Source organism: Psammomys obesus, unplaced genomic scaffold (genome assembly GCF_907164565.1).
Source record: "Psammomys obesus unplaced genomic scaffold, mPsaObe1.curated_primary_1811, whole genome shotgun sequence".
NCBI classification, from domain to species: Eukaryota; Metazoa; Chordata; class Mammalia; order Rodentia; family Muridae; genus Psammomys; species Psammomys obesus.
The window spans coordinates 8,631,006-8,655,898 of NW_026585895.1; the positions used below are offsets into that span (position 1 = coordinate 8,631,006).

Genomic DNA, 24,893 nt, shown 5'->3' on the forward strand with positions numbered 1-24,893 from the left:
ATGGCTGTCACAGCCCTCTGTTATAGAAGGCTATGGAGTGAAGATGGTGAGTTCAAGATTAGTCTGGGCAATGGTTTCAGATCCTGTCTCAACTAATTTTAGATCATAGTATTTAGAAATAACTTTTTCAACTGGTGGCTAATAGTTGATGATAATTAACTCCTTTTTTTCTGCCCTAGGCGGACCAGATATCTGGTTTTCACATAAGATCAGTTCTCTGTGTCCCTATTTGGAACAGCAGCCACCAAATAATTGGTAAGATGATACCCACATGACTAGCTTGTGATGCAACAGACACCTTTCTTTAAGACAGAAACTGGGCCTGAGTATTTCTATGAAATCGCCAATTTGTGTGTGTGTGTGTGTGTTGCCCTTGACCTCTCTCTGGCTAGCCTGGGGCTCATCACACTTCTTCCTCTGCCTCCGAAAAACTAGGATTTGCAGGCTCATATCACCAGGTCCAGTATATTCCACATTTCTATGCCTAGAATTTACAAAGCTATGTCTCCATACTATTCTACAATTCCATAAGAACAGACTACTAACCAAAGGACATTAATTAGAACAGGAGGAAATATCTATTAATCTCAAAGCACTCGTAAATTCTGAAGTTGGAAGGGGTCTCAGAAGCCTACCAACTGAACATTGCTATTTTTATATCACAGACATTTCAGAAGAGATGGAAGGAGAGAGACAGATAGACAGACAGGCAGAAACAGAGACAAAGAGAGACAGACAGACACAGAGAGGTTGAAACAGTCACAGAGTGACAGTTATTGAATGGATCAAGCTTCAACTTGAGGTGCCCTAGCTTTTTCATGATGTCTTTGTCCATGCCTGAGCTTTGGAGCAAAGAGTGGGTGCAAAGGTTCTGGATACATCTGAACACGCCCCTGAGCTGGCTTGTCTCTGAATAGACACTTTCCCCACAATAAAGAAAATGCAGGCAAAAGCAGCTGCTAACATTTTTTCCCTGCCTGCCATTTCCCTGTACCTCACGAAAACACGGTCAGATCTTGACATAGTGACACACACCTGAAATCAAGCAGGTCGGTAGTAGAGGCAGGAAGAGTTCAAGGTCATCCTCAGCTACACAGCGAATTCAAGGCCATCCTGACAGTATAGGAGACCCTTTGTCAAAAAGCCCAAACCCAAACCAACAGAAAAACTCAGTCAGGAAAAGTAGTGAATACAGAAGCCCAGGCAAAGGAAGAGTTTACGGCTAAGCTTAAGCAATCATAAAGGAGAGCAGCTTACCTAAAACCACAATGAAAATAAGGTGTTTTTTTTTCTGGTAAGAGATGTAAAGTGAGGGATGTATTTGATACATAGTATATATTCTTGTTTCTCTCTACTACGTAACCAATGACTTAGTACTCTGTGCATGTTCTTGAGACCTGTTTTTAGTTTCTTTGTTTGTTTTTGAGACAGGCTCTTATGTGTCCCAAGCTATGACAAACTTACTGTGTGGCTAAGAATGACCTTGAACTGTTGGTCTTGGCTCTGTCCTGAGTGCTGAAACTGCAGATGTACGTCACCAGACCCAATTTATGTAGCCCCTCTTGCTTGCTAGGCAAACACTGTACCAACTGAGTTTACTTGCAGCCCAAGTCCTACATTTCAAAAGGACTCCCCCCCCACCCCATTGGACTGTGTAACTTGGCATGAATATATTAGTATATTATTAAGCATCAAGAAGAATATCCTAAGCTCTTGGAATCCGAGCCTGAGCACAAAGTGGAATTAACTTATATCATATATAAAGCTTTAAATATGTATGTATTTAAAGGAGGGAAAATGTCCATAAAAAACAGTTGCGCATTGATTGAATGGCAATCTCCCACACAGCCCTGCATGCAAGCCTGGTGATAAACATCTACTACCACTTCAAAGTTAGGGCTGCAGTTTTCCTGTTCTATGGGAAAGCCGTTTCCTTTGTTCATATGTTGTTGAGAATACGATGAGTTAGCTCACCAGTCAGAAGTTAGGTACTTAAAAAAACCCCATAGGCTTGCTTTAGAATCATCACTATTTTTATTTGCTTGTTTCTATTAAATGAAGACACAAGCTATCAGCTTTCAAGGATTGAAGTTCCTTTTTTTTTTTTTTTTTTTGGTTGGATTGTTGCATTCTAGAATTCATATGCCAACACAGGTGGTATAATGCTGGGGATGGGAATATACATATATGGAGAGAGACAGAGACAGAGACAGAGAGACTGAGAGACAGAGACAGAGAGACAGAGAGAGACTGAGAGATGGGTAGATATAGATAGACAGATAGATTCAGTGATTTCTGTAAAACTGTGTATCTATATTCTAATATACTTGCCAACTCTATCACACCTCCAGTGTGTAGAGTTAAACTGAGTATGTTAAGTCACTCCCAGAATCAGCTGTGGCACGCTCTGTCACAGCAACACAACGCCCAGTGCCGACAATGACCACTGTCCCCACCTTTCCTCAACAGGGGTTGCTCAAGTGCTGAACAGACTTGATGGGAAACCTTTTGATGATGCAGACCAACGGCTTTTTGAGGTGAGCAAGTAAATTTATAAGCTGAGAACCAGAACTGAACCATCAACAGTTTCCTTGCCCACCTTTGTCAGGATAAACATTGATTGTTTTAATATAGTTAAAAGGTGTACCAGAACTTAGAGGAAAATTTAAAGACTATATAAATGTGTAGCCAAGATTTGATTGTGTTTTCTCTCATTGGATTAGCTTGTAGCTTTTGAGCATTTCATCTTGGTTTTATTGCAGAAATACTCCCACTTCACCCTAGTATTACCGTCCCTTAGCCACACACCTTTGATCATGAAACCCTTAGACAGCCCTCTAGTTCACAAAATTCTGTCCCCTTCTGACTCCAGCAGAAGAAGTTGGCTTTGATGTGCCTTTTCACAGACTGTGCCAGAATCTACTCTCCACCCCCAATCTATCTTTTTTTTTCTTATTCCATCTTTTTAGTAGCTAATTCTAAATCTGTCTTGTTGACCTTAGCTCTTATCTTAGTTCTTGTGGTTTTTCTTACTTCACTTCTTGCCCAAAATATTTCATAGCCTCACTATTAAAAGAGGCTCCTTTTAGTTAAATAAAATAGAATAAGAAAAATCAGCCTACTGCCCAAATAAATTAAGACACATTTAAACACATTGTAAACTTTCAAATGTGCAAAGTTATTTCCTCGCGATGTCATTAAAGAAATGACTTTTTTTCTCATGTGCATTTGTGAACTATAAAGTTCTTACATGACAATAGTAATTAAGAATTTTAATGCACATTTCCCTGAGGCCCACCTCTGAGCACAGTGAAATTATATTTTCGGAACTGTCTCTGGTGACTGTCTGCTTTCATATTAGCTTTTGGCTATGAGTTATTACAGTTTTTAATTAACAGGCTTTCTGTGTCCTAGGCTTTCGTCATCTTTTGTGGCCTGGGTATCAACAACACAATTATGTATGATCAAGTGAAGAAGTCCTGGGCGAAGCAGTCTGTGGCTCTTGATGTAAGTACAGTATCCTGTCAGCATCCCATGCTGAAAGGCCTTGACCTTATGAGACACAAACTGGTCCTGTTAAAGCCTTAGATGCTCTCCTCGCTGAGTCTTAATTACTTTATGGTCTTGGGTTCAACTGGGTAACAAATGGAAACTCTCTCTTGAAACCATCTAGTGTTGCCTGTTATATCAGGGAGTTTTGGGATTCCTGAGAGCCCATCCCTACGCATTATACCATCAGATATAGATTTTCATAGTTGATTTCTTAAGTAGAGATAAGTCAAAATAACTTGTCATTGCTATAATCCCAGCCCTTGGGAGGCAGAGGCTAGAGGATGAGTTTGAGGGTTGTCTGGGTTCCGTACCCAGACCCTGTCTCCAACAAACAAGTGAGAACAATTGCCAGGACTTAAATAGATCATGAACTCGAATGTGTGTGTGTATGTGTGTGTGTGTGTGCGCGCGCACACACACACACACAACCTTTATTACCATAGAGGGTAAACCTGGCTCTGAAGATATGTAGCCCAGATCTGCTTCCCTATGAATACCTGTATACATACTTCCTACCAAGAATTGCATTCTGGTCTTTGCATATGCCCAGACCCATGGTGTACCGTGAATCACAGAGGCTGATTTTGACAGAAGATTTATTTTTTTCTTGGCATTTTCTCCATAGATAGTACCTAAGATTTTGTTTCACCTAAGAAAAACTTATACAGTGGGGAAGATAAATATGAGTGCTAAAATATCAGTGATGTATGTATGTGTACTCTTCAGGATGTTCTGGATACCAAGCCGGACACAGGGAGAGAGAGAAAACTGGGAGAACGTTTGAGATAACTTGCAGATCTTAAAGACAGCATTGTTATCTAATCTGTCTGCATACCTTTTCTTCCTGTCTGGAGCATGGATTCTGGAGCCACAGAATTCCCTCACTTTTTTGTAGTGTCTGGCAGGGTCCTCAGCACAAAGGACAGATCTGTGCACTGTTCGTCAGGTGGGGGGAGGGAGAAAGGGAAGATGGTAGATGGAAGAGTAAGGGATTGAGGTAAGGGATTTGGGGTAGCTCTCCTGAGAAAGAATTGCTTTGTTTCTATAACCCATGTTTATAGGGAGGACTAAAGACACTACCTTTAACCAGTAGGTGAACTGAAAACATATACAAGGCATAAGAGTCACTACTAAACTGGACATGGTGGTGCACACCTTCAATCCCAGCATCAGGTGGCAGGGGCAGGAGGGCATCTGTGAAGCTGAGGCCATCCTGGTCTATGTGGTAAATGCCAAGCCAGCCTGGGCTACATAGTGAGATCATGTCTCAGAAAGAAAGGAAGGAAGGAAGGAGAGGGATGGAAGGAAGGAGAGGGATGGAAGGAAGAGGAAAGAGCGGGGAAGGGGAGGAGGGAAAAAGGAAGGGAGGAAAGGAGGAAAGGAAGAAAGGAAAAGAATGAGTCACTACTTTCGGGCTAAGGAGACGGCTCCCGGGGAAATGCACAGGCCAGAGTACAGACCCCCAGAGCCCTCATGAACGTTGGACGCCGGGTAGGCTTGGCAGCGCCTGCAATTCTATCCCTCAATGACCGTAGCAGGGCTTTCCTTGGGCAACGCTTCCGGCCAGCCCAGCGGAACTGGTGATCACCAGGTTCAGTACCGTTGGTCCTCTGTGTGCATGCATGTACACACACCCACACACATACCCATACGCGTGCGACATGCATGCACAGCACACACACTAACACAGAATCACCGCTGGAGCCGGAAGGTCTTTGTTATGTGGTGACTCGGTTGTGGGACCGCAGTGAGGTAACGCCCGTGAAGGTGTTAATGAGCAGTCAGTGACACTGGGCAGCAGCAACAGACACTGTGCTGTAAGACGCAGTAGTGTGTTTACTGCTGAGATGCGACTGGAGGAGGAAAAAAGGGCATGGATTTGAAGCGGCAAATGCTGAGGTGTCTCCTTAACTTCCTTTTTTTTAACGATTAGTAATTTATATTCTTTATTTTAAAAGATTTATTTATTATGTATACAATGTTCTGTCTGCATGTACACCTGCACGCCAGAGGAGGGCACCAGATCTCACTATAGATGGTGAACCACCATGTGGTTCTGGGAATTGAACTCAGGACCTCTGGAAGAGCAGCCAGTGCTCTTAACCTCTGAGCATCTCTCCAGCCCTAACTTATATTTTTAAATTATTTTTATTTTTATTAATTAGTTTATTCACTTTGTACCCCCCATGTACCTCCCTTCCTCTTCCCCTCCCAATCCCACTCTCCCGCTTCCCCACCCGTGTCCCTCTCCCAGTCCACTGATAAGGGAGGTCCTCCTCCCCTTCCCTCTGATCCTAGTCTATCAGGTCTCATCAGGAGTGGCTGCATTGTCTTCTTCTGTTGCCTGGTAAGGCTGCTCCCCCCTCAGGGAGAGGTAATCAAAGAGTAGGCTAATCAGTTCCTGTCAGAGACAGTCCCTGACCCCATTACTATTGAGGCCACTTGGATACTGAACTGCCATAGGCTACCTCTGTGCAGGTGCTCCAGGCCATCTCCATGAGTGGTCCTTGACTGGAGTATCAGTTTCAGAAAAGACCCCTGTGCCCAGACTTTTAGGATCTGTTGCTGTCATTGAGGAGGGAGAAAACAGGAAACAAGACAGGAGCCTACCACAGAGGGCCTCTGAAAGACCCTACCCTGAAGGGTATCGAGGCAGATGTTGAGTCTCATAGCCAAACTTTGGGCAGAGTCCAGGGAATCTTATGAAAGAAGTGAGAGATAGTAAGACCTGGAAAGGACAGGAGCTCCACAAGGACAGTGACAGATCCTAAAAATGTTTCCTTAACTTTCATCAAACTCAGTCTCTCCAGTAACATCAGCCATTGTGTTTCACTGCTTGCAGCTAATCTACAAACTAAGAGCAAACCAACAAACACAACAAAGAACATTCCATATGTCTGGTCCCAACTGGACCTCAGCATGCTGTGGTGTCATTAACACAGAGAACCCAGCCCATGCAGCCCTGCATCCTCACTCTCACCCCTTCCAGAGCATCTCTCTCCTGTTAAACGATGGCAGTGACTGGGTTAAAGCATGAAGGGCCAGTTGTCCCCGGAGGAGGGAGTCTGCTGGACACCCTTTGCTAACACCCTCAGCTTCAAGGCCAGTCCTCAGACCCAGTCTCCGAGTGCAAAGGCTTATCTGTGGTCCCGTGAACACCTTCACGCGGGAGCTACTCAGTTACCTTCTACCCTTAAACACAAGTTATGGCCAGCACTGCCAGCATTCCCGGGTCAGCTCAGATGGGGACAACCTCACTATTTCAGGGCGTTGACTCCTGATGTTGACCCATGGTTCTGCGGCCTTCTGTCATGCCAGTCAAAAGCATCACTAAACTGTTAAGTCCCAGCATTGCCTCCTTGGCATCCCTCCAGCCGGCGGCCAACCTTCAAGTCACTGGGAGTCAAATCTCGGTGTTTGTAACTGGGCGGTCCCACCCTACGCCATAGGTAAGGATCCATTGCAAGAGTTCTTGTCCTCAGCACTTACAAAGACAGAGCTACCAAAGTCAGGCTCAGGTGTGACATTTTCATGTACTGTGATGTATTAACTTCTGAGTGAACATACATTAAATTTGTGTCCTTATAAATAATGCACATGAATATGAACCTATGCAATATTTTTGTTAGTTTTTTTATTAAAATATGCATACATATATATATATATATATTTAGATTATTTATAAGAAGCTTAGGTCCATAAAGGATCTGAGTTACTTTATAATACTATAAACGGTCTAGCAAAAAAAATTAAGCAGTAAAATAACAATAACAGCCAAGAGATAGAGAGAAAACCAGAGGGGACAGAACCAAACACATACAGGGTTATTCTTACAGTCTCAATCCTCCTGCATTAGGACCTGGGCTAGCCATTTCTCATGTTCCATTGCAGCCAAGGAAAGATTTCCCATTCGGCCTGACCAGATTTGTCTCATATTTTTATATGTTCCTTTTGGTCTTGATTCTATGTGAATTTTCCAAAGAAGGCAGTCTTTAAAAATAGTTCTTTTATTCCTTGGCCTCTTATTTTTCACAACAACAAGAGTGATAGAAAGAAAGCCACCCCTCAGGCACCCTATAAGCCTTCCCTTTCAGGAAGAGAGCACACATGTTCTGGGCACTGGCAGCCCGTAGGAGGGTATCTCTCCCGGAGTTCAGGAGAATCCAGGGAGACAGCACAGGGCTGTTCTGTCTTTTAAGCATTCTTTCCCCAAGGGAAAAATATATAGTAAAACATGGTGCCTCTTAAAGTAAGTATTTTCCCCATCAGTCCTTATAAGTGAGGTTGGCACAACCTCCAATACAATCAGAGTCCCTGAAGAACTGGCCTTTTCTTCTCCTTCCTTCCTTTTTTCTTTCTTTTTTAACAGAATATGGCTTTAGCTTATTCCACCTCCTCAAAAAGAGACTGATTTACATGCATTTCTTTAATGCTAGCTCTCAATGTCTAGCTTTTAAATTGTTTTGATTTAAAACTTATCAAATTATACAAATTATTTGCATATATTTAAATATATTTCTTTATTATTTTGTTCCACTGCTCTGGAAAAATAAATCTTCCCAGATTTTATTGCTTTAAGAATACTTCGAACATCTCTTTCACTTTGCACTAAGGGGCTGATGGCCTCAGCCAAGCCAAAAGCAGGATAGGTGGAAGACGGCGCTCGTGTTTGCAGACACCTGGTTCTAACTTAGGTTTAGTCCTGGCTGCATAGCTGTAGACTGTAGACACTCCGTAAAAGTTCCTAGTTACTTCATATGGCAAATGAGCATAAGAAAGTACTTTAACACTTAAGTAACGTTACATGGGGGCAGTGTGTAGAGGTGGCATACAATGATGGCAGACACACTTGGTCCTCTCTCTTCCCTGGCTCTACGACTGTGCACTCAGCCATGATGGAAAAGATCCTGAAAACTTCCATCTCTCAAACTGCGTCACCTCAGGTGAGCGATGGAGAGATGACTCAGCCTGTGTGAGGCTTCGAGGCTTATACACAAGTACTGAGCCATTTTAGAGATGGCACCCAAGGAGCTGAGGATTTGTTCTGAGGGAGAGGGTCATTGAACCAGAGCTGTGGAAGAGCTGTGGTTAGCTGTTTGCACGGACCCGGTGCAGTACTGTCCTTGATCTCCATTGAATTCTGTCTGCTCACCCTCAGGCTAATCTAAGGCTGTGCTGGCTGGGGGCCATGACTCCTTGCCTGTTTGATGAGGCAGATCACGTCCAGCTTTGAATTTGAGTCCAAAATAGAATACTTCATTCTTTGATTCAGGTTCTGCAAAGTACATTGCAGCCATTCCTGTTCACCCTGGCACCACTGCAGGTGTGGCTGTTTCAGAACACTTCTGCTTCCTCCGGGCAGGCCCCGGGTTACCATGTGTGCCTCTGCAGACAGGCACGGGGCCTGGAAATGACAACCTCATATCCAAGGGTGAAGCCACCAGAGAAGGACTGAGCGAGGCTAGGAGTCTCTTCCCATTGCCACGTGCTGGAAACCTCCGTTCTTTACAGTTACAAGCCACCGAAGGTGAAAGGTAGAAGTGCAAACTACAAACCTCCTACTTTTCTGGCCTTTAAAAACGTAATGGCTAATGTAATACCTAGGTTTTCTTTAACAACTGAGCTATCAATCCAATTATTTTGGTGACTGCTTTTCTGAATTTCTCATAACTTTGTTATAAAATTCTGTTGTTAAAATTCTTTTACTAAATATGTAGTATTAGTACTGCACAGCTCTCAAATGCTTTTTAAGCAGAGTGATGGAACAAAGAAAGAAATTACAATCATCTTAACAAATTTACTTTTATGTTCACGATTTCCATTCTGTGCAAGCAGCCAAAAATCTCAAGAAACGCTATTTCTGAAGGTTCATATTTTCCCAGGGGGAGGTTCTAAGAACAAAGGAGGAACTTTACCTAAAGGCCAGTGTGCAGAGAAAGTACAACGGGAGTGAGATGTGGGGTGGTGTGTTCTCATTCGGAGCATCAAGGATTGTCCTTCAGGGGGTCCTTCACGGTTATTGCAAATGAAGCCTCGCCTAATACAGATGAGAATATTTCCTGGAAGTGTAAGTCCGGGTGGTGAGGACTGCCTCAGGCAGTTTTACCATCAGAGGGAGGAGAGGAATGAGGGTCGAACAGAGAGCGAGGAAAAAGAGGATGCAGTCAGGAGGCAGGCACCATTTATACCAGCTCCCCAAAGCCTCTCCCGTCTGTTTCCTCCTTCCCAATTTTCACAGCAGCCGTTCTGCTTAAGGGCCTCATTACCTCTTGGCTGGGCTATTGCAGTCCGCTTCTACCTGTTCCTCCTAAAACACGGTTTAGATTGCATCACTCGCCTACTCAGACCTTAAATTACTCCCCTACTACCTATCAAAATATAAATGTCCTGGCCTCTGGGGCCCCTGGAAATCTCACACCAAACCCTTCTCCTTCCCGTGGCTCTCCTTTCTCTTCTCAGAGAATTTCACGCTACTCACCCACTCAGAAATTCATAGCCTACAAACCAGCCACCCGCCTCCCTGCCATTGGTTCCTTCTGGTCCCCTCAACTTTCATTATTCTCTGCCCCAGTTCGGCCGCCCCACTCAGGACGACCCTGTTAGCGTGCTTTAGATGCACGCCAGAAAACTCCTAGTCTCGTGGCTGCCATTCTTTTGTCCTGCACTATACCTTGTGTCTTCCTCTGCCTGAACGTGTGTGCCCTGAAGTGTGTGATTACATTTTATTCCACCACCCTAGCCTTTTTCTTCTTCTTCTTCTTCTTCTTCTTCTTCTTCTTCTTCTTCTTTTTTTTTTTACATAATTGGTACTCAGTAGAAATGCACTGAATACGTGGATGCATTTGTGCTGCCTTCCCATTGTGGTCTTCCAGAACAAGAGTCCAAAAGGGGAAAACTGTGACCTTTTTAAGGCTGATGACAAAGGGAAGGGGAGTGAGTCATGCTTAGTAGAAATCTTGGTGCCCACGGATGGGCAGAGCGCCTCCCCCGTAGTCTGCACACCATGGACAGAGTTGGTTTTGTGGGGAAGGCAAGGAGGAAGGTAGGGAAGGTTTCTCTCCAGACACTGCACCCATGGCCTGCGTCCTTCCATTAGAGCTAAGGAGCCAACCTGGATTCCCGGATTAGGGGAAGAGATGGTCCTCCCATGAGGCATCTTCTAAACGCTAAGGAAAATTTCCTCTGGCTAGGTGATTGAAAGAGCTGGACTCCTAGGATGCTAATGGCAGCTTCTTCTCTTGACCACTCCCCTTGAGCCAGACTTTACCCTTGGATGAAGGCTCTTATACACCGACATATTGGGTATCTGTAAGTTGCCTTCTTTCCTGCAGTTAGAAGCCTATTGCCAAGAGAGTTTACAAGGAGCTTCTTTTATTTTCTTCCTTCCTCCCTCAAACAGGCTCAGGCTCAGAGGTGGGGTGGAAGGGCAGAGCCTTTGGGAGAGGTGTTGTCCTCCCTGTTCATGACGAGGACGCAGTTGTTTGCACACACTGTCCAGGCAACTTTTCTTTTTTTTTTTTTTTTTCTACTAATTTATAATTGTGGCAAAAATAAGCATGACGGGAAGTTTATTATTCCAACCGCTTGTAAGCGGTTCGGTGGCTCTAAGAGCTTCAGGTTGTTATACAGCCCTCACCGGCGGCTTTCTCCCAACCTGACTTTCATCCACAGCATACTAGCTCAGCCCCCTGTCACCCATGGCAACCACCATTTCCCTTCGTCTGTGACTCTGACTTTGCTAGGAGACTCGTGCGTCCCCTTTGGACTAACTTCACTTAGTGTGTGGCCGCTGCTGTTGTAGCTGCTGAGGAAAGACAAATACTATCTATTATGCCCCAGTACAAAACAGGAATAGGTATACAGCATACCAAGAAAACTTCATGGTAAGGTCCCATAAAGGAAACAGCAGGGCGTTGAGCCGAGAGTGAACATCAGAGAGCAAGTCCTGGGCAGTCTGAAGAGGTCTGTGTCAGCTTTTGTCACGGTGACAGAATATTTAAGGAAAATAGCTTAGTGAAACCCGCCCACGGTTCTGGACATTTCTCAGGAGTCTCTTGGCTCTGTCGCTTTTCACCTGGATGAGGCAGAGTATTGCCACCAGGAGCGTGTGGTACAGAAAGCAGCTCTCCTCCTGTGAGTCCAGGAGCCAAGAGGAGAGAGGAAAGGAACAGAGACCCAACATCACCTTCAACGCCCCTGTGACCTGCTTCTCCAGCTCGATCCCTCTCTCCTAAACTCTCCGCACCTCCCTGCAGCGCCACCACTAGAACAGTTAACCCATAAGCCTTTGCGAGGTTTTCCAGCGCCAAACTGTTGCTTCCAAACCCCTTTGCCTCTTGTGGTCTTTGCTCTCGGTGTAATGCAGGTTTTTGCTTTGTTTTGTTTGTTTCCTTGCATCTTTTGAAGCCTAAGATTGAGATTGCTGGGAGGTAATGGCCCATGCCTGAGGTCGGTATCAGGGTACATTCTCATGGGTTTTCAAGACCAACTCACAAGCCTTTTGCGCGCCCGGGGCCTCCGTCAGCCCACCGACGACCTCGGGAAGCCTCTTGGTTTGGTCGTATACACAGAAAGGGCGAGCAAGCAGATGCGCTCAGCTCCGCAGCACCCAGCGAGGAGGGCAGACCCAGGGTGTTCCCTCGGTCGGGTCCCACCAGAGGCTGGATCCCATACCCAGAGCTGTGTCTGTGCGGCTGGCTGCCTCGGTTCCCCTAGGGCTTGCACAGGACTTCCCCTAGGGCTTGCACAGGACACGGTGCACAGGCTGCGCGCAGGAAGTCTTTTTCTGAATGAAATCAAGCACAAGAGAGTGCAGGCAAGGATCATAATCGTAACGTACAGGAAGAATCTCCTTCCAGCACACACTGCGGGGCAATGCGCGTAGATATTGATGGTAACAGTTACAGCGTCTCCTGTCCCCACCCTCATTCAGGGCTCTAATTGCAATGACCCTCCCTTCCCCCCCCCCCCCCCCCCCCCCCTCAGATGAAAGCTAATTCCTCAGAAGCAGGTGTCATTCGGTAGACAGGGGACTGGGATGAGGTTAATTTTCTGATTAGTGCAAACGCCAGGCCTCTAGGAGAGCGCTCTGACAACAGAGTAGGAACAGCGCCCTCGTGGGGCTGCTCGAAAAATAGCTCTTTCCCGTCTTCATGCACTGCAAAGCCAGCTTTGTTTTGTTTTGTTTTTTTCTCCCCAATACCATTGCATCTGTCTAATAACTGACAAAATTTCTCAGATTCTAGATTCAGTCTTAGGAAGGGCTTCTACGTTTTCACTTATGTGAAAAGTGTAAAGTGGAAGACCTGTCAGCCTTTCGCCAGATACTATTTTAGGTAAACTCTACTTTTAGAACTTTTTTTCACTTTTCATTGTATTTTATTTTAAAGATTTGCTCCTAATTGTGTGTCTGCGAATATGTGTGCATGAGTACGGGTGACTACAGAGGCCAGAAGATGGCACTGGGTCCCCTGGGGCTGGCGTTGCCAGTGGTCGTGAGTCGCTGGCCGTGGGTGCTGGGAAGTGAACGTAGGTACACCTATTCAGCATCTTGCATTAGCCCAGTATGTCCGCTGTAGTTAAGAACTGACATGGCTGCACTACTGTTTCCTAGAGCCCTACTTCATTCAGCTTTCCTTGTGTTTTTTTTTGGGGGGGGGTAGTAATTTCATTATTTTTTCTGAGGACATGTCCATGCCATGGGCCACAGTATAATGCTCCACATAATTTCAGTCTATGAGAAGACAGAGGCTGCGGAGCCATCGACCGCTGTGCTGTGTGATCAGCTTGGGACGGACCCAGGTACCACATGAAGCATGTAATAAGAGCTTTATCATAACTGGTCTGCAGAGAGAGTGACCTCCAAGTGACAGTGGGTGAGCCAGGCAATTTTGAAAGACAGTTCTCAGGAATGCTCCAGGGAGAAGGAAAGCTTTGGGTGGGTGTGAAAAGAACTGCGGCTTCTCAGGGCAACAGGACATCCCTGCACAGCAGGAGAGAGGCAAGCACAGGGCTGCAGAGGGCAGGTCACGGAAGTTAGGTGGTGTTACATGACGAGACTCGAACTTGACTCTAAGAACGATGGAGAACAATTGAGGAGTCTTCGGCAGGAGGGGAGTGTGATTCATTTGACACTTTAGAGGAAGCATTCTGCCGTCTGCAGAGAGATTAATGTTGGTTCTTTATAAACACAGCTGTGTGTCTAACAAGAAGTTGACTGTGTTTTCACTTTATTTCCTGCTGAACGTTTGGTGGATTTCCCAAATCAAATCCATCTTTATAGGATTTGTCAGCACTGCTGTGGTCTAACGAATGTGCTTCAGGACTCTGGACTGAGTCCCCAAACACAGCAGATGTTTGGAATAATGAAACATGGTTCCCATGGAAACCTTAGGAAGTCACTGTTACTTGCCTGCACGTGTCCTGGCATGTTTGGAATTTTTTCCTTCACTGGGTTGTGTTTCCATTACTTTGGTTCTGTGGTATGATGTTTTGGGTCCTTATGAGAGAATTTTATTAACTGGATGTCTGGGCAGCCCTGTGTAACATGCCCTATGGAATGATCTCATAGAACCTTTACCAAAGCACATGGAGAAGACAGCAGGATTCCCACTTGACCGATGACCAGATGGAGGCTCAGTGCGGTCTAGGAACTTGCTGAGATGGGTTTTGTAGCTGGCTGAAGGATCCGGCTTCAAACGCAGGTCTGGGTTTCAAGGGCCCACGTGTTCAGCTGGTGCACAGAGGGTTGTCTGGGGACTGCCTTCCCAGTTGCAAGGCTGCACTCACCCCTGGGACCAGGTGGCCATGGTGGAAGTGAGGTGGGAAGCATCTTGGAAGTCCTGCCTTGCACAGCAGGAAGCACATGATGATGAGGGCAGTGACTCAGGACACTGAGGAAGACACACTGATTTAAAAATGTAAGGGGAATGAAACACCCTTGGAAATGTACTCTCTCCTCTTCCTGAACGTCCTTGAGAACCACTAGCTTACCTTCAAGGAACCATGCTTTGAGGTTTACAGTGCAGTCTAGAACTAGGCCAGGTTCTCCACCACGCTCCAGCAACTCAACCTTGAATGCAGTTCTGTCTAAATCTAATTTAACTCTTAAATGAGCTGAGCCAGGTTGGGAAAGAAGACAGCCTCTGTAGCAGAACTGCCTTGCCTTGCAGGATTGTCTGGCCATCACTGGTTTGGGAAGCCCGAGTTTGCTCATCCCAGCAGGAAACTAGTGTCCATTCTGAGGACCATGTGAAGAATCCTAGTGGTATTTTACACCGAGGTGGAAAGGGGATGATGCTTTCCAAAGGTGGCAAGCCACAACAGGAGTCAAGCAGAGGAGACCGGCACTGCCTGCCTGCCTCCTTCTAGGCCCCTCACATCCCAGTAGCTTGCACATAATAAGCTGTGTAGTTTGCACATTACACACGGTTCATAGCCCTACCTAAAGATGCATAAAGAGGAGGCCAAATCTAGGGAACAGGCCCGTTTGATCCAGTCAGTGAGCTGGGGACATGTGGGATGTCTGGGGCAGGGTGGTGGGGTTGAAGAATTTAAAACTCAGTCTATGTGATTTTAGGAACTTGGAACATACTTGGATGGCACATGGCAAGAGATTCATCCTCACAGGGACTCAGATTGCCCGTGTCTTAGACAGCTCAGCTCACTGTTCAGCTAAGTATCACAAAGGCTCCGGAGAGGCTACGGCACTGAGTGTCTCTTTCCCGGCATTTGCCTTCGGTGTGACTGAAGGTCATGTCAGATCCTTACAAAAGACAGAGTGTAACTAATATGTTAAAGCATGTGTGTATATGCTTGTATATGCATTCATGTATGCAGACACATATATTTCCCTATGTGTAGGGAGTTTTGTGGTTTGCATGCAATATATTGGAGATGTTGGGTCTCAGCTGATTGGGGAGGACATAAAATCTCTAAGTGGCCGAACCCTACCTGGAACCAGCTAGTCACTGAGTTACAGGCTGAGAGAATCATAGCCTAGCCCTTGTTCTTGATGGAGTTTTATTATTATTATTATTATTATTATTATTATTATTATTATTATTACTGTTGTTATTACTGTTATTATTTCTTCCTGGTCCACAGAGATGTGAGTAAGACACTTCTCACTCCCACCACCATAGAACTGCCAGCCTCCAGGTCACCCCCACAGTAACAAACTGTGTGTCTTACAATTGTGAGACAAAGCAAGTCCTTCTTCCCTCAAGGTGCTTCTCAATAGGCAACTGGTCAGAGTAGCAGAAAAAGTAACTGGTACACAGGACATTATGTTAAACAACTAACGGTAAGAATTAAATAGCGTTATCTGTACTCTCCAGGGGCTATCTGTGAGTGTTTTGTCTCATGATCCCTACTAGCTTCTTGAAAGGTCTGAGGTGAGAATCATTCTTCATTAACTTTGTCCATAAAAGCCCTTGATATTATATTTAACCTCTGCCCCATTGGGGAGAAGAAAAGCCTGGCATTTGACACCTAAGAAGACATAGCAGAAGGCATCCTGAAAACAGGGTCCTGGAGAAGTCCCCACTGGCTTCTCAATCTGGTGGGTCCTTCGGTCAGATACGCTGATAAGTTCTGTAGCAGCCGAGCCCAGGGAGGTGACCGTCACCTCAACCACAACTACAGTAGCTCAGTACTTCGGTCCAAGGCAATGTCTATCTATTCCAGCCCCTCCCCTGTCACTGAACGCTACCATGTGACGAGCAAATGTTAGGTTCACAAAGCCTCTATTTTAGTGCATTTGTTTCAAGAGGTGTGGCCATTGGGAAATATTCTTCCATTAGCGATAAAGCTAGGTTTGACTCCCATCAGATGCAACCACAAGCCTGTGTTCAAACTACACACATGATTAAGTCCATCTCATGCTATGGGATAAAACTTGAGGCCCAAAGACCGAGAGAAAGAGAGAGAGAATTGACAAACAGCAGACATTTGTTTTGAGATGTGGCAGACAAGAGATAATATCCTGATTGTCAGGGAATGAGGTTGTTTCTCCCAAAGGGCCTGTCTCCTATGAGTCTGTGCAGTTGACATCAGCCCCGACCTGTGCAGAGATGAAGGAGAAACATCCGCCACTTCTTTGTATAGGAGGACAATGGCCCCTTAACTGAGTGAGCACATTGGGGTCAGTTAGCCAACCTTACTGAGGAAGCTATCCCTGTCTGCAGGAAGAACTCTACTGCTTGTACTAACCAAAAGCCAAATGGTGATGATTTCTAAAACTGCTATGTTTCTTCTCCAATCTTCTCTTACTCCCCGCCCCTCCCCCCTTACCTTCTCTGCCTCACTGGCCTCCTTATTTGTCCTTGAAGAAGCTAGACACATGCCAGGCCCTTGCACCCAACTTCCCAGATACCCTCATGTCCTTCCTGCAATACCCACACACACCCATGAAGTTTCCAGCACTTCCCCAGATAACACCACTGACTGGGAACCAGGCCTTCAAAACCTAAGGCTTTGGGGGAAACGTTTCACATTCAAACCAACGTGACCAGTCTAGCCTCTCTTTTGCCTTTTTTGCTCAGAGCAGTGCTCCTCGACCTGTAGGTGGCGACCCCTCCCAGGGTCAAATGACGCTTTCACAGACCATTGGGAAACACAGATATTTACATTACAATTCAGAACAGTAGCAAAATTACAGTTACGAAGTAACAAAAAAAATTATGGTTGGGGGTCAACAACGTGAGGAATCATATTAAAGGGTTGCAGCATTAGGAAGGTTGAGAACCGTTGGCCTAGAGGGAAGTCCCACCAAGGCCACATAACCGCCATTGTTCCATGGTGCTCTTCTGTAATCAGTGCAAACAATGTGGCTCTCCAAAATGATAAACCCCTCCAGGAGCCCTTTTGATCATATAAACAAAAACCATGGGGGGGGGATACACACGTAAAATATAGATACATATTCCATACTTGGATATTCAGAAATATGATATAAAATGAAAGTAGACGATGAATAATTGCAGACATGTAAATTTCCGGTTTGGAGAACCTTGGTGCATGTTATGCCTGTTTGAGAAATGGCAGTGACCAATCCAAGCTTGCTCAGTTAGTCCAAAAGGATGCTGTGTTCCCTGCTCGTCATAACAAACAGAAACAAGGGAGCAAGGAGTTCATAGAAAAGCATTTGCGAAGCTCTAATACAGTTAATAACTTTCATGATTAAGAAAAACAGCCTCGCTTCAAAACAGAATGTAAGAAATACGACAGCCGTGGGAACGGAACACTTATTTTAAACCACGTATAAATTATAGTCCAATATGCATATAGAGAAAGTCACATTGAATCACACCATCAATCACAAAGGCCTCTTTAATTTCAGTGTTAATGGTTGAGATACTCTGTGACAGACGAGTAGGAACCTAGAAAAATAGAAAAGTCATTGCCACGTGAAACTTTTCCAAAGAAAATGTCTGTCTCTTTCATCCTAATGACATTTAAATGATTGAAATGAATAGGCATTTTCTCACAGTTATGTAACAGAAATAAGCCAGCCATTACCCATCTCTTATAGTAACTTTTTTTCACATGGGTATTAGAATGTGTATATTAATCCAATAATATCTGATAATCCAATGCCATGTGTACCATATATGTTAAGTATAAACAATACCTCATATACATGCACTATAATTTCACTTGGAGATCTTATCTGCCAAACACAATCTTTATAACACAGACAGGGGTTAGGAAGTAATAAAATCATCAAATAAACTACAAAATCCATATCGTAGATCCATGTGCTGGGATCGTGTGCTCTGGTTTTAGACACAATCCCTACCATCATAATTCTAAGTTGCTGTTTGTTTTGTCCATCCTTCATGGTAACCATTCTGGCTCATTATCAAGCGTCCCTGACCCTCATTTTTCAGGTCCCATGGTAGGATTACTTTTCCTCCATGGTCGGAGTGAAAGGGTCTTGGGACTTGCTTTTTGAATAAGGAGAGCCCACATGGGCTCATATATTTGAATGCTCAGTCACCAGAGAATGGCATTATTTGAAAAGCTTATGAGGTGTGGCCTTGTTGGAGAAAGTGTGCACTTGTGTGGCCTTTGAGGCTTCAAAAGCCCATGACAAGCCTAGCGTGTCTTGCTGCCTGTAGATCCAGATGCTCCCCAACATGATAACTAAACCTCTGAAACCGAAAGCCAGCCCCCAGCTAAATGATTGCTTTTAGAAGCGCTGCTGTAACCATGGCGTCTCTTCACAGCAATATAACAGGGACTACGACACTCTGGCTGGTGGAACGTAATTGGAAGAGGAAGGTGTCTCCTCCCCCTTATTCACAATGAAACTGTGCCTTGAGCTAAGAAATTAGACCGAGATCATAGGCTAGTGGAGTGAAGAAGATGAGTTCAAAGGCCAAGTTATTCTGCTTCCCAATGCTGGCATCCTAAGTGGTGATAATTAAGAAAACAAAATTTGCTAACTGGAGGGAAATGGCCTGCCTTGAGAACTTTTGCTGGTAATTCATTAAAGAACTTTTCTACACAAACACCATCAAGTGCTACTTCTGACCCCATCGACAAGAAGGCAGTAGGCTCATACTGCAAGGCAGTGGCAACTCAGAGGTCAGGTCTGGTTTCTCTGCTCAGAAATACAGTGAGGTCACTCACAGGGCTGTGTGGGTTGGAATAGCATGTTAATCAGATTACTCTTGCAAGTCAAGGGGCTTTATAGGAATATTCACCAAAACAGGCTTCACAGCTATTTTTTTTCAATCTCCCAATCTCCACTTGCAATAGATTTAGAAAATGAAAAGAAATCCAGCCACAAAAGATATAGTTATTAAAGTAACTAAATAATCATTTCCAGTCTTTAAGAATGAAGCAATTCAAATCATCAGACTGGGGTTTGGAGATGATGCAGTCAAAATTGATCTTTTTCCTCACCCTCTGACGTCTGACCTTTGGCCTCTGGTAGGGCAAATTCTGGCCTTTTTAACATGGCAAATGCATAAGTAGGCTTTAACCAGTGGTTTTCACAGAATTTTCTCCCAAACCAGTAGCATCAGCTTTTTCTGGGAACGCTAAGCGTGTAAATTCTCAGGCCCCACTCAGAGCAACTGAATCAGGAACTATCTGGTATATTCTAATTTGTGGCCCACTGAGCGATGAATGAGTTAAGAGGCACAAGGAAGTTTGGGAAATCGAACAAAGTGAGGGAATCAGACGCCCTGGAATTCCACGGAAAGATTTCAAAGGGAAAAGAAGAGATACTGACCGCATCCGTCAGCCAGAGGATGTGGAAAACCATTTTCTATGAGAAATGGATGGCGTTTTGCTACTTTTACATTCAAGATGTGAGGACAAATGAGAAAAGGAAAAAGATTGTTGGAGAGAAGCCAGAAATGAAAAGAAAAGGCTAAGTCTAAGAATGACTGGCCAGTGAGCTGCCTTGGGAAGAAGACTCAGTAAGATGCCCCATGGGTGGAGGAGTCAGTGAGATACTGGTTGTGGGATTAATTATTCTACTAATGTTAATCAAACCCGGTTATTAGTACAGTGGCAATTAGTCCTTAGCCCACTATTTTATAAATACAAGACACAGAAACCTGTGAGATTTTTGATCAGCCTTCATGCAGGGGTGCTGGGCAGATTGTCACCCTCTCAGCTGCCTTGTCTGTTTCCTGCCCCAAGCCCCGTAAATACGTGCACACGTTCTACTAAGGTGGTTCCTGCTCTAAGGGGCCAGCCCTTACAGCAAGCTGCTTTTGGCCACGTGTTCCTGGTCCACACTAACCCGGGACAACCTGCTCCCTTCCTCCTCCTTCCTCTGTCTTCTTTTTGGTCCTTCTCTGACCCCAAGCCCAAGAACCTAAACTCCACCTAGCTTTCTTTTGCCCTGCCAGGATGTAAGCAACTTTATTACCAATCGGGGATAACTGAACATTTCATCCCACTAGACAGCAGGGCAGTTTCTGAAATATTTGACAATAGAAACAGATAACTCTCCATGCACCCGTTCAGTCACCATGTTTTAAACGCTGTCATCAACTTGTTTCTTTTAAAAGAATCCAAGAGTGTGGACCCTCACACTGCTGATAGCACTTCCGTTAGGTCACTCCAACTAAATTGGCTTCTCCAGGGAGACTGTCACCTTTCTCAGCTGGAGGATTACTGCTGATGGCAAACCTTTTCATTTCAGAGCTCATCAATAGAAATTATTTGGGATTTTGCTTCAAATGAGCTTAGCAGATCTTCAGTGTCCTTTTCATCTCGTTTGTCACCAAGAGCCACTTCTCCAGCAAAGCCATCAACCTGCCAGTAAACAGTTCTACAGCGTCTTCCTGAGGGAGACAGCCAGTCGGGATCCTCACGAGGCCCTTGTCCCTCCACTCTGAGAAGGGGTTCTTCACATCCATGCTTTGGCAGCACTTTAGTTTTCATTTCAGGAGCAAATGGCTGGCTACCCAATTAACACTGAAAACAACTGGGACGAGAGCTCTGCCCTCCACCCTGTTAGGTTCCTGGAATTGCAAGGCAAGCATTTGGCTCCGGTCTTGAACCACACACTGGCAGAGGGCAAAGCTTCACACACTACTCCAGTTTCGTGGCTCTGTTCATCGCTCTTCTCTTGAAATAGAGTTAATTGTCCTTTCCTGCTGTGCCAACTCGACACAAAAGCAAGACTGTTTTCTTCTGCTTTCCTCGGGCCTGATAATGGCTTTATCTTGCCTTTTCTGTTTTGCTAGGAGCTAGTTCAATCTGAAAGTTAATTAAAGTGGTGGGGGTTTGCCAATAGTGATTTATTTGAGAAACGGCAAAGAATGCGTAAGTCAGAGCTCATCAACAAAACTGAGTTACTAGTTTCAACTTCCAAATGCTTTGTAAATTAACGGTGACACAAAAGATAAATCCATCTGGGATGGAAATTTCCTTGCGAAAGTTTAATGTTAGTTCAAGTGTCGCAGTGATCAGCTGTTTACTTTCCTATGTAAGCTTTATACAAATTTTATTTAGCTGTCAGAAAAATTAACTACTGTGTATACTATGGTCAACCTCTCACAACCTACCAACATTTCTCAGAGAGGAAGACAGCATGGATGTTATTATTACAGTTTGCAATTGTTTTCTTCCAAACTATTCAGACACATTTAATGAACCTTTTTACCTGATCAAACATATTATTGTTCAATTTGTATGCTGTGCCAAGATCCTTGCTATGCAGCAGGAAGACTGGGCAACTGTAGATTATAAAATTAATATAGCCTGGAAATGTAGATGGATCCTTTAACTTATCCAAGAATTCTCAAAAATAATAGTCATCATGTATGTTTTTTATGTTTTGTTAAATTCTGTTCTTGACTACAAGAATTTGCTTGATTTTTGGTCATCAGCTCTGCTGTACAGTTTTAATCATATACAAAACAGTTATGATTTTCTTTTGAAGACTGGCTGGACTAGAAGCAATCAGAAATTACTTCTGTTCTTTCCCTGCAATTTTGCAATAGATGTTAGGTTAATGAGGTTATGTAGTTCTATTCATTTTTGAAGACTGTTGTAATATAACAAAATACCACAGGCTGGATGGCTCTAACGCTGGAAATTAATTCCATATTTCTTGAGTCTCAAGGTCAAGTTCAAGATACTGCTGCTTTGGTTTCTTTTGTGACCTTTCTTTGTGGCTTATGAATGATGACTTCTTAGCATGTGTTTACATGGCCACTCCTTGCTCTGTGTGTTGTCTGTGTTCTCTGTCCTAAGGTCCTTTTCTTTTCTTTTTACAGAGACAAGCCTTTAACAGGCACAACAAATTCCTAGTTCAGAGATTAACTTTCTACAAATAAAAAAAAAATCTACTTTAAAATATATATCAAGTACTCGCTCATCCTCAAAGTCTATAAATGTCATGAGCCCACTGCTATTTCTCCAGGTTTTATAATGTGTCTTCAAGTGTCCCTTCTGAGGATTCAAATGTGCTTAACTTTTATTGGAATTAATTTTATTAAGACTATTCCTCATTGCAAAGCACCAGGGATTGGAGTAGGGGCCAGCAGGCAAGCTTCTGTTCTTCAGCTGTTTGTTACTGAAGAATCTGATGTCAGCAGCTCCTACGTTGTCCCCTCCATTCTTAAGTATCAGCTTTTTATATCAGCTGCCATTCTGATATCTTACCTTACCCTTTGTCATTGTTAATCCTAATGACTCAGTGAATCCTGAACAGATACAGGAGAAGTAACACATACATAGAGCCTCCTTGGGGAGGCTGCCCAGTAGGGCTTTCTGGAGAGAATAACCTGAGCCGATGACTTTCACATTTGGTATAGATGTTTGCTTACATCTATCCCAAACTTTGACCTCCTGTGTGGTCAGACTGTCTATCTCATCTGCATAAACCAGCCCCATTCTAACAACCTCACAGTCTTCCCTCCGCGCTGAGGTCCTTTGTCATGAGCACGCCACTGGCGTTTGACTGAGTGCACTCCTGTGACCTCCCTTTATCTTGATTACTCCCTTATGAATCCTGTCTCCAAATACGGTCACATTCTGAAGGCTAGGGATACAGTGCGTGAATTTGGCAGAGTGAGAGACATAATTCAGCTCATAACAGAAGCATTGTGGAAAATATTCCAGACTCAAAGCATCTGGTAAACATCCAAATGAAACATTCTGAAGGAGAGGTCGCTGGAAGACCGGGGGGCGGGGGAGAGGGGACGTCTGTAGGTTTGTCTTCAGTCTTGTCGACTTGCATCAGGAAGTGGGCTTACCACGTGACACAGGGGGTAGGTAGATTTAAACTTCAGGTTAATGATGAATCGTTTTAGTACATCTCAAATTTCGTAAGCATCTATTGCTGATCCGAAATACAGTTTTAACTAGCCATTCCTATGTTTGCCTTTTCTGACACTCCTAAGCATACTGCCCAGTTTATGCTCACATATGGTTTCTATTGTTATTGAATCAAGGAAACAGCACCAATTCAACCTGCCGACAGAGGAAGCCAGGAGACGTGTGGGAGAAGGAGATTCTTTCCTTTCAAAATGATCTGGTGTTTTATAGGTTAGTTCATCAAACATACCAGTGACAACTAAGTTTCACGCACCTCCTAGGGTCAGGATGTGCATTGGTGATCAAAACTAATGCTACTCTTTGATTCCCTGGTCTTGTCAGTTAGCTTTTTGTCACTACGCCGAATTACCTGGTAAGAAAACAAAGGCTCATGGTTTCACGGTCACTTGGCCTGAGACAAGACAGAGGAGCACATGCTGGCACAAAGCTGCGGAAGCCAAGGGAGAGCGAAGAGAGAAGCTAAGGACAAAATATGCCCCTCAAAGGCGTCGCACCAATGACCTTCTTCTTCCAACCAGGCCCCATCTCCTGCGAAGTTTCTACCAACTCCCAACTCCCAATTCCCAACTCCCACTTGTGCCGAGGACCAAACCTTCCTTGCCGAGCTCTTAAGGGACATTCCAGACCCAAAGCACACTAATGATAGTTGAGCTCCAGGTGGGTGGGGACACTGGCAGTTGTATAAGTGATGTGAAAAGTGCCCTCTTGACTCAAAGGATACAAGCGGGGAAAATGGTTTCTTGTCATGATCAGGGAAGACCTCACTGAAGAGCTCACAGACAACCTAAGTCAAAAGGTGATCCCTGTCAGGTAACAAGGGTGGAGGCAGCTCTCGGGGGGCACAAGAACTTGATGTGTCAGAGATCCAAAAGGAGGTGAGTGGAGTTGGTGTAGTCAGAAAGGACAAGTGGAATTAAGGGAAGTTTGAAGGACACCAGAGCAGGACTTACCGGGTCCCTGCACAAGGATGGATTATCCCGTTAGCCTAGAGCTCTAAGCAGTCTGTAGGCAGTGTTGGAGGAAATAGGGCAGATGGTGGGTTTTCATCAGGGGGGTGGGATGATAAGCGTTGCCATTTGTAAACTCACTCTCATGGAGCCACAGAGAGTCATCCCAGCCGAGAGGTTACAATGGGCTGAAAGAGAGCTGAGGTTACAGGAGCGGAGATCATATTTTCCTGATGTGCTCAGTGTGAGGGAAAGAGTTCAGAGGGAACACTCAAGGATAATCCTGAGGTTTGTGGTTTAAATTGCTGGATGGGGCGCTACTTACGGAGTTGACAAAGGGTTTGTGCTGTGCATTTGTTTCCTTTTGCTGCTGTCGTGAACTTACTACAGCCCAGGAAGTGAACTGCCTTGTAATTCTGGAAGTCATGCATCTACAAGAGACCTTACAAGGCCAGAACAGAGATGCAGGAAGGTCTTGCTCCTCTGGAGATGCTAACAGTCTGTGTACCTGAGTTCTCTGCCTTGTGGAGCTAACTTTATGCTGTGTGTAGCTCAGCCCCTAACCTTCCCTGCCTTGTCCTT

At 44.6% G+C, this 24,893-nt stretch overlaps 1 protein-coding gene across 1 annotated transcript in view; it reads left to right on the top strand.

Annotated features, from left to right (window-relative positions):
• Pde11a (phosphodiesterase 11A) overlaps nucleotides 1-24,893 on the top strand; it is a 287,680-nt gene that overhangs the window by 138,304 nt on the left and 124,483 nt on the right. The window contains exons 7-9 of the mRNA XM_055600598.1: nucleotides 180-255; nucleotides 2,470-2,537; nucleotides 3,415-3,507. Coding sequence (XP_055456573.1) covers nucleotides 180-255; nucleotides 2,470-2,537; nucleotides 3,415-3,507 — 237 coding nt within the window. The remainder of the gene's footprint in view (nucleotides 1-179; nucleotides 256-2,469; nucleotides 2,538-3,414; nucleotides 3,508-24,893) is intronic.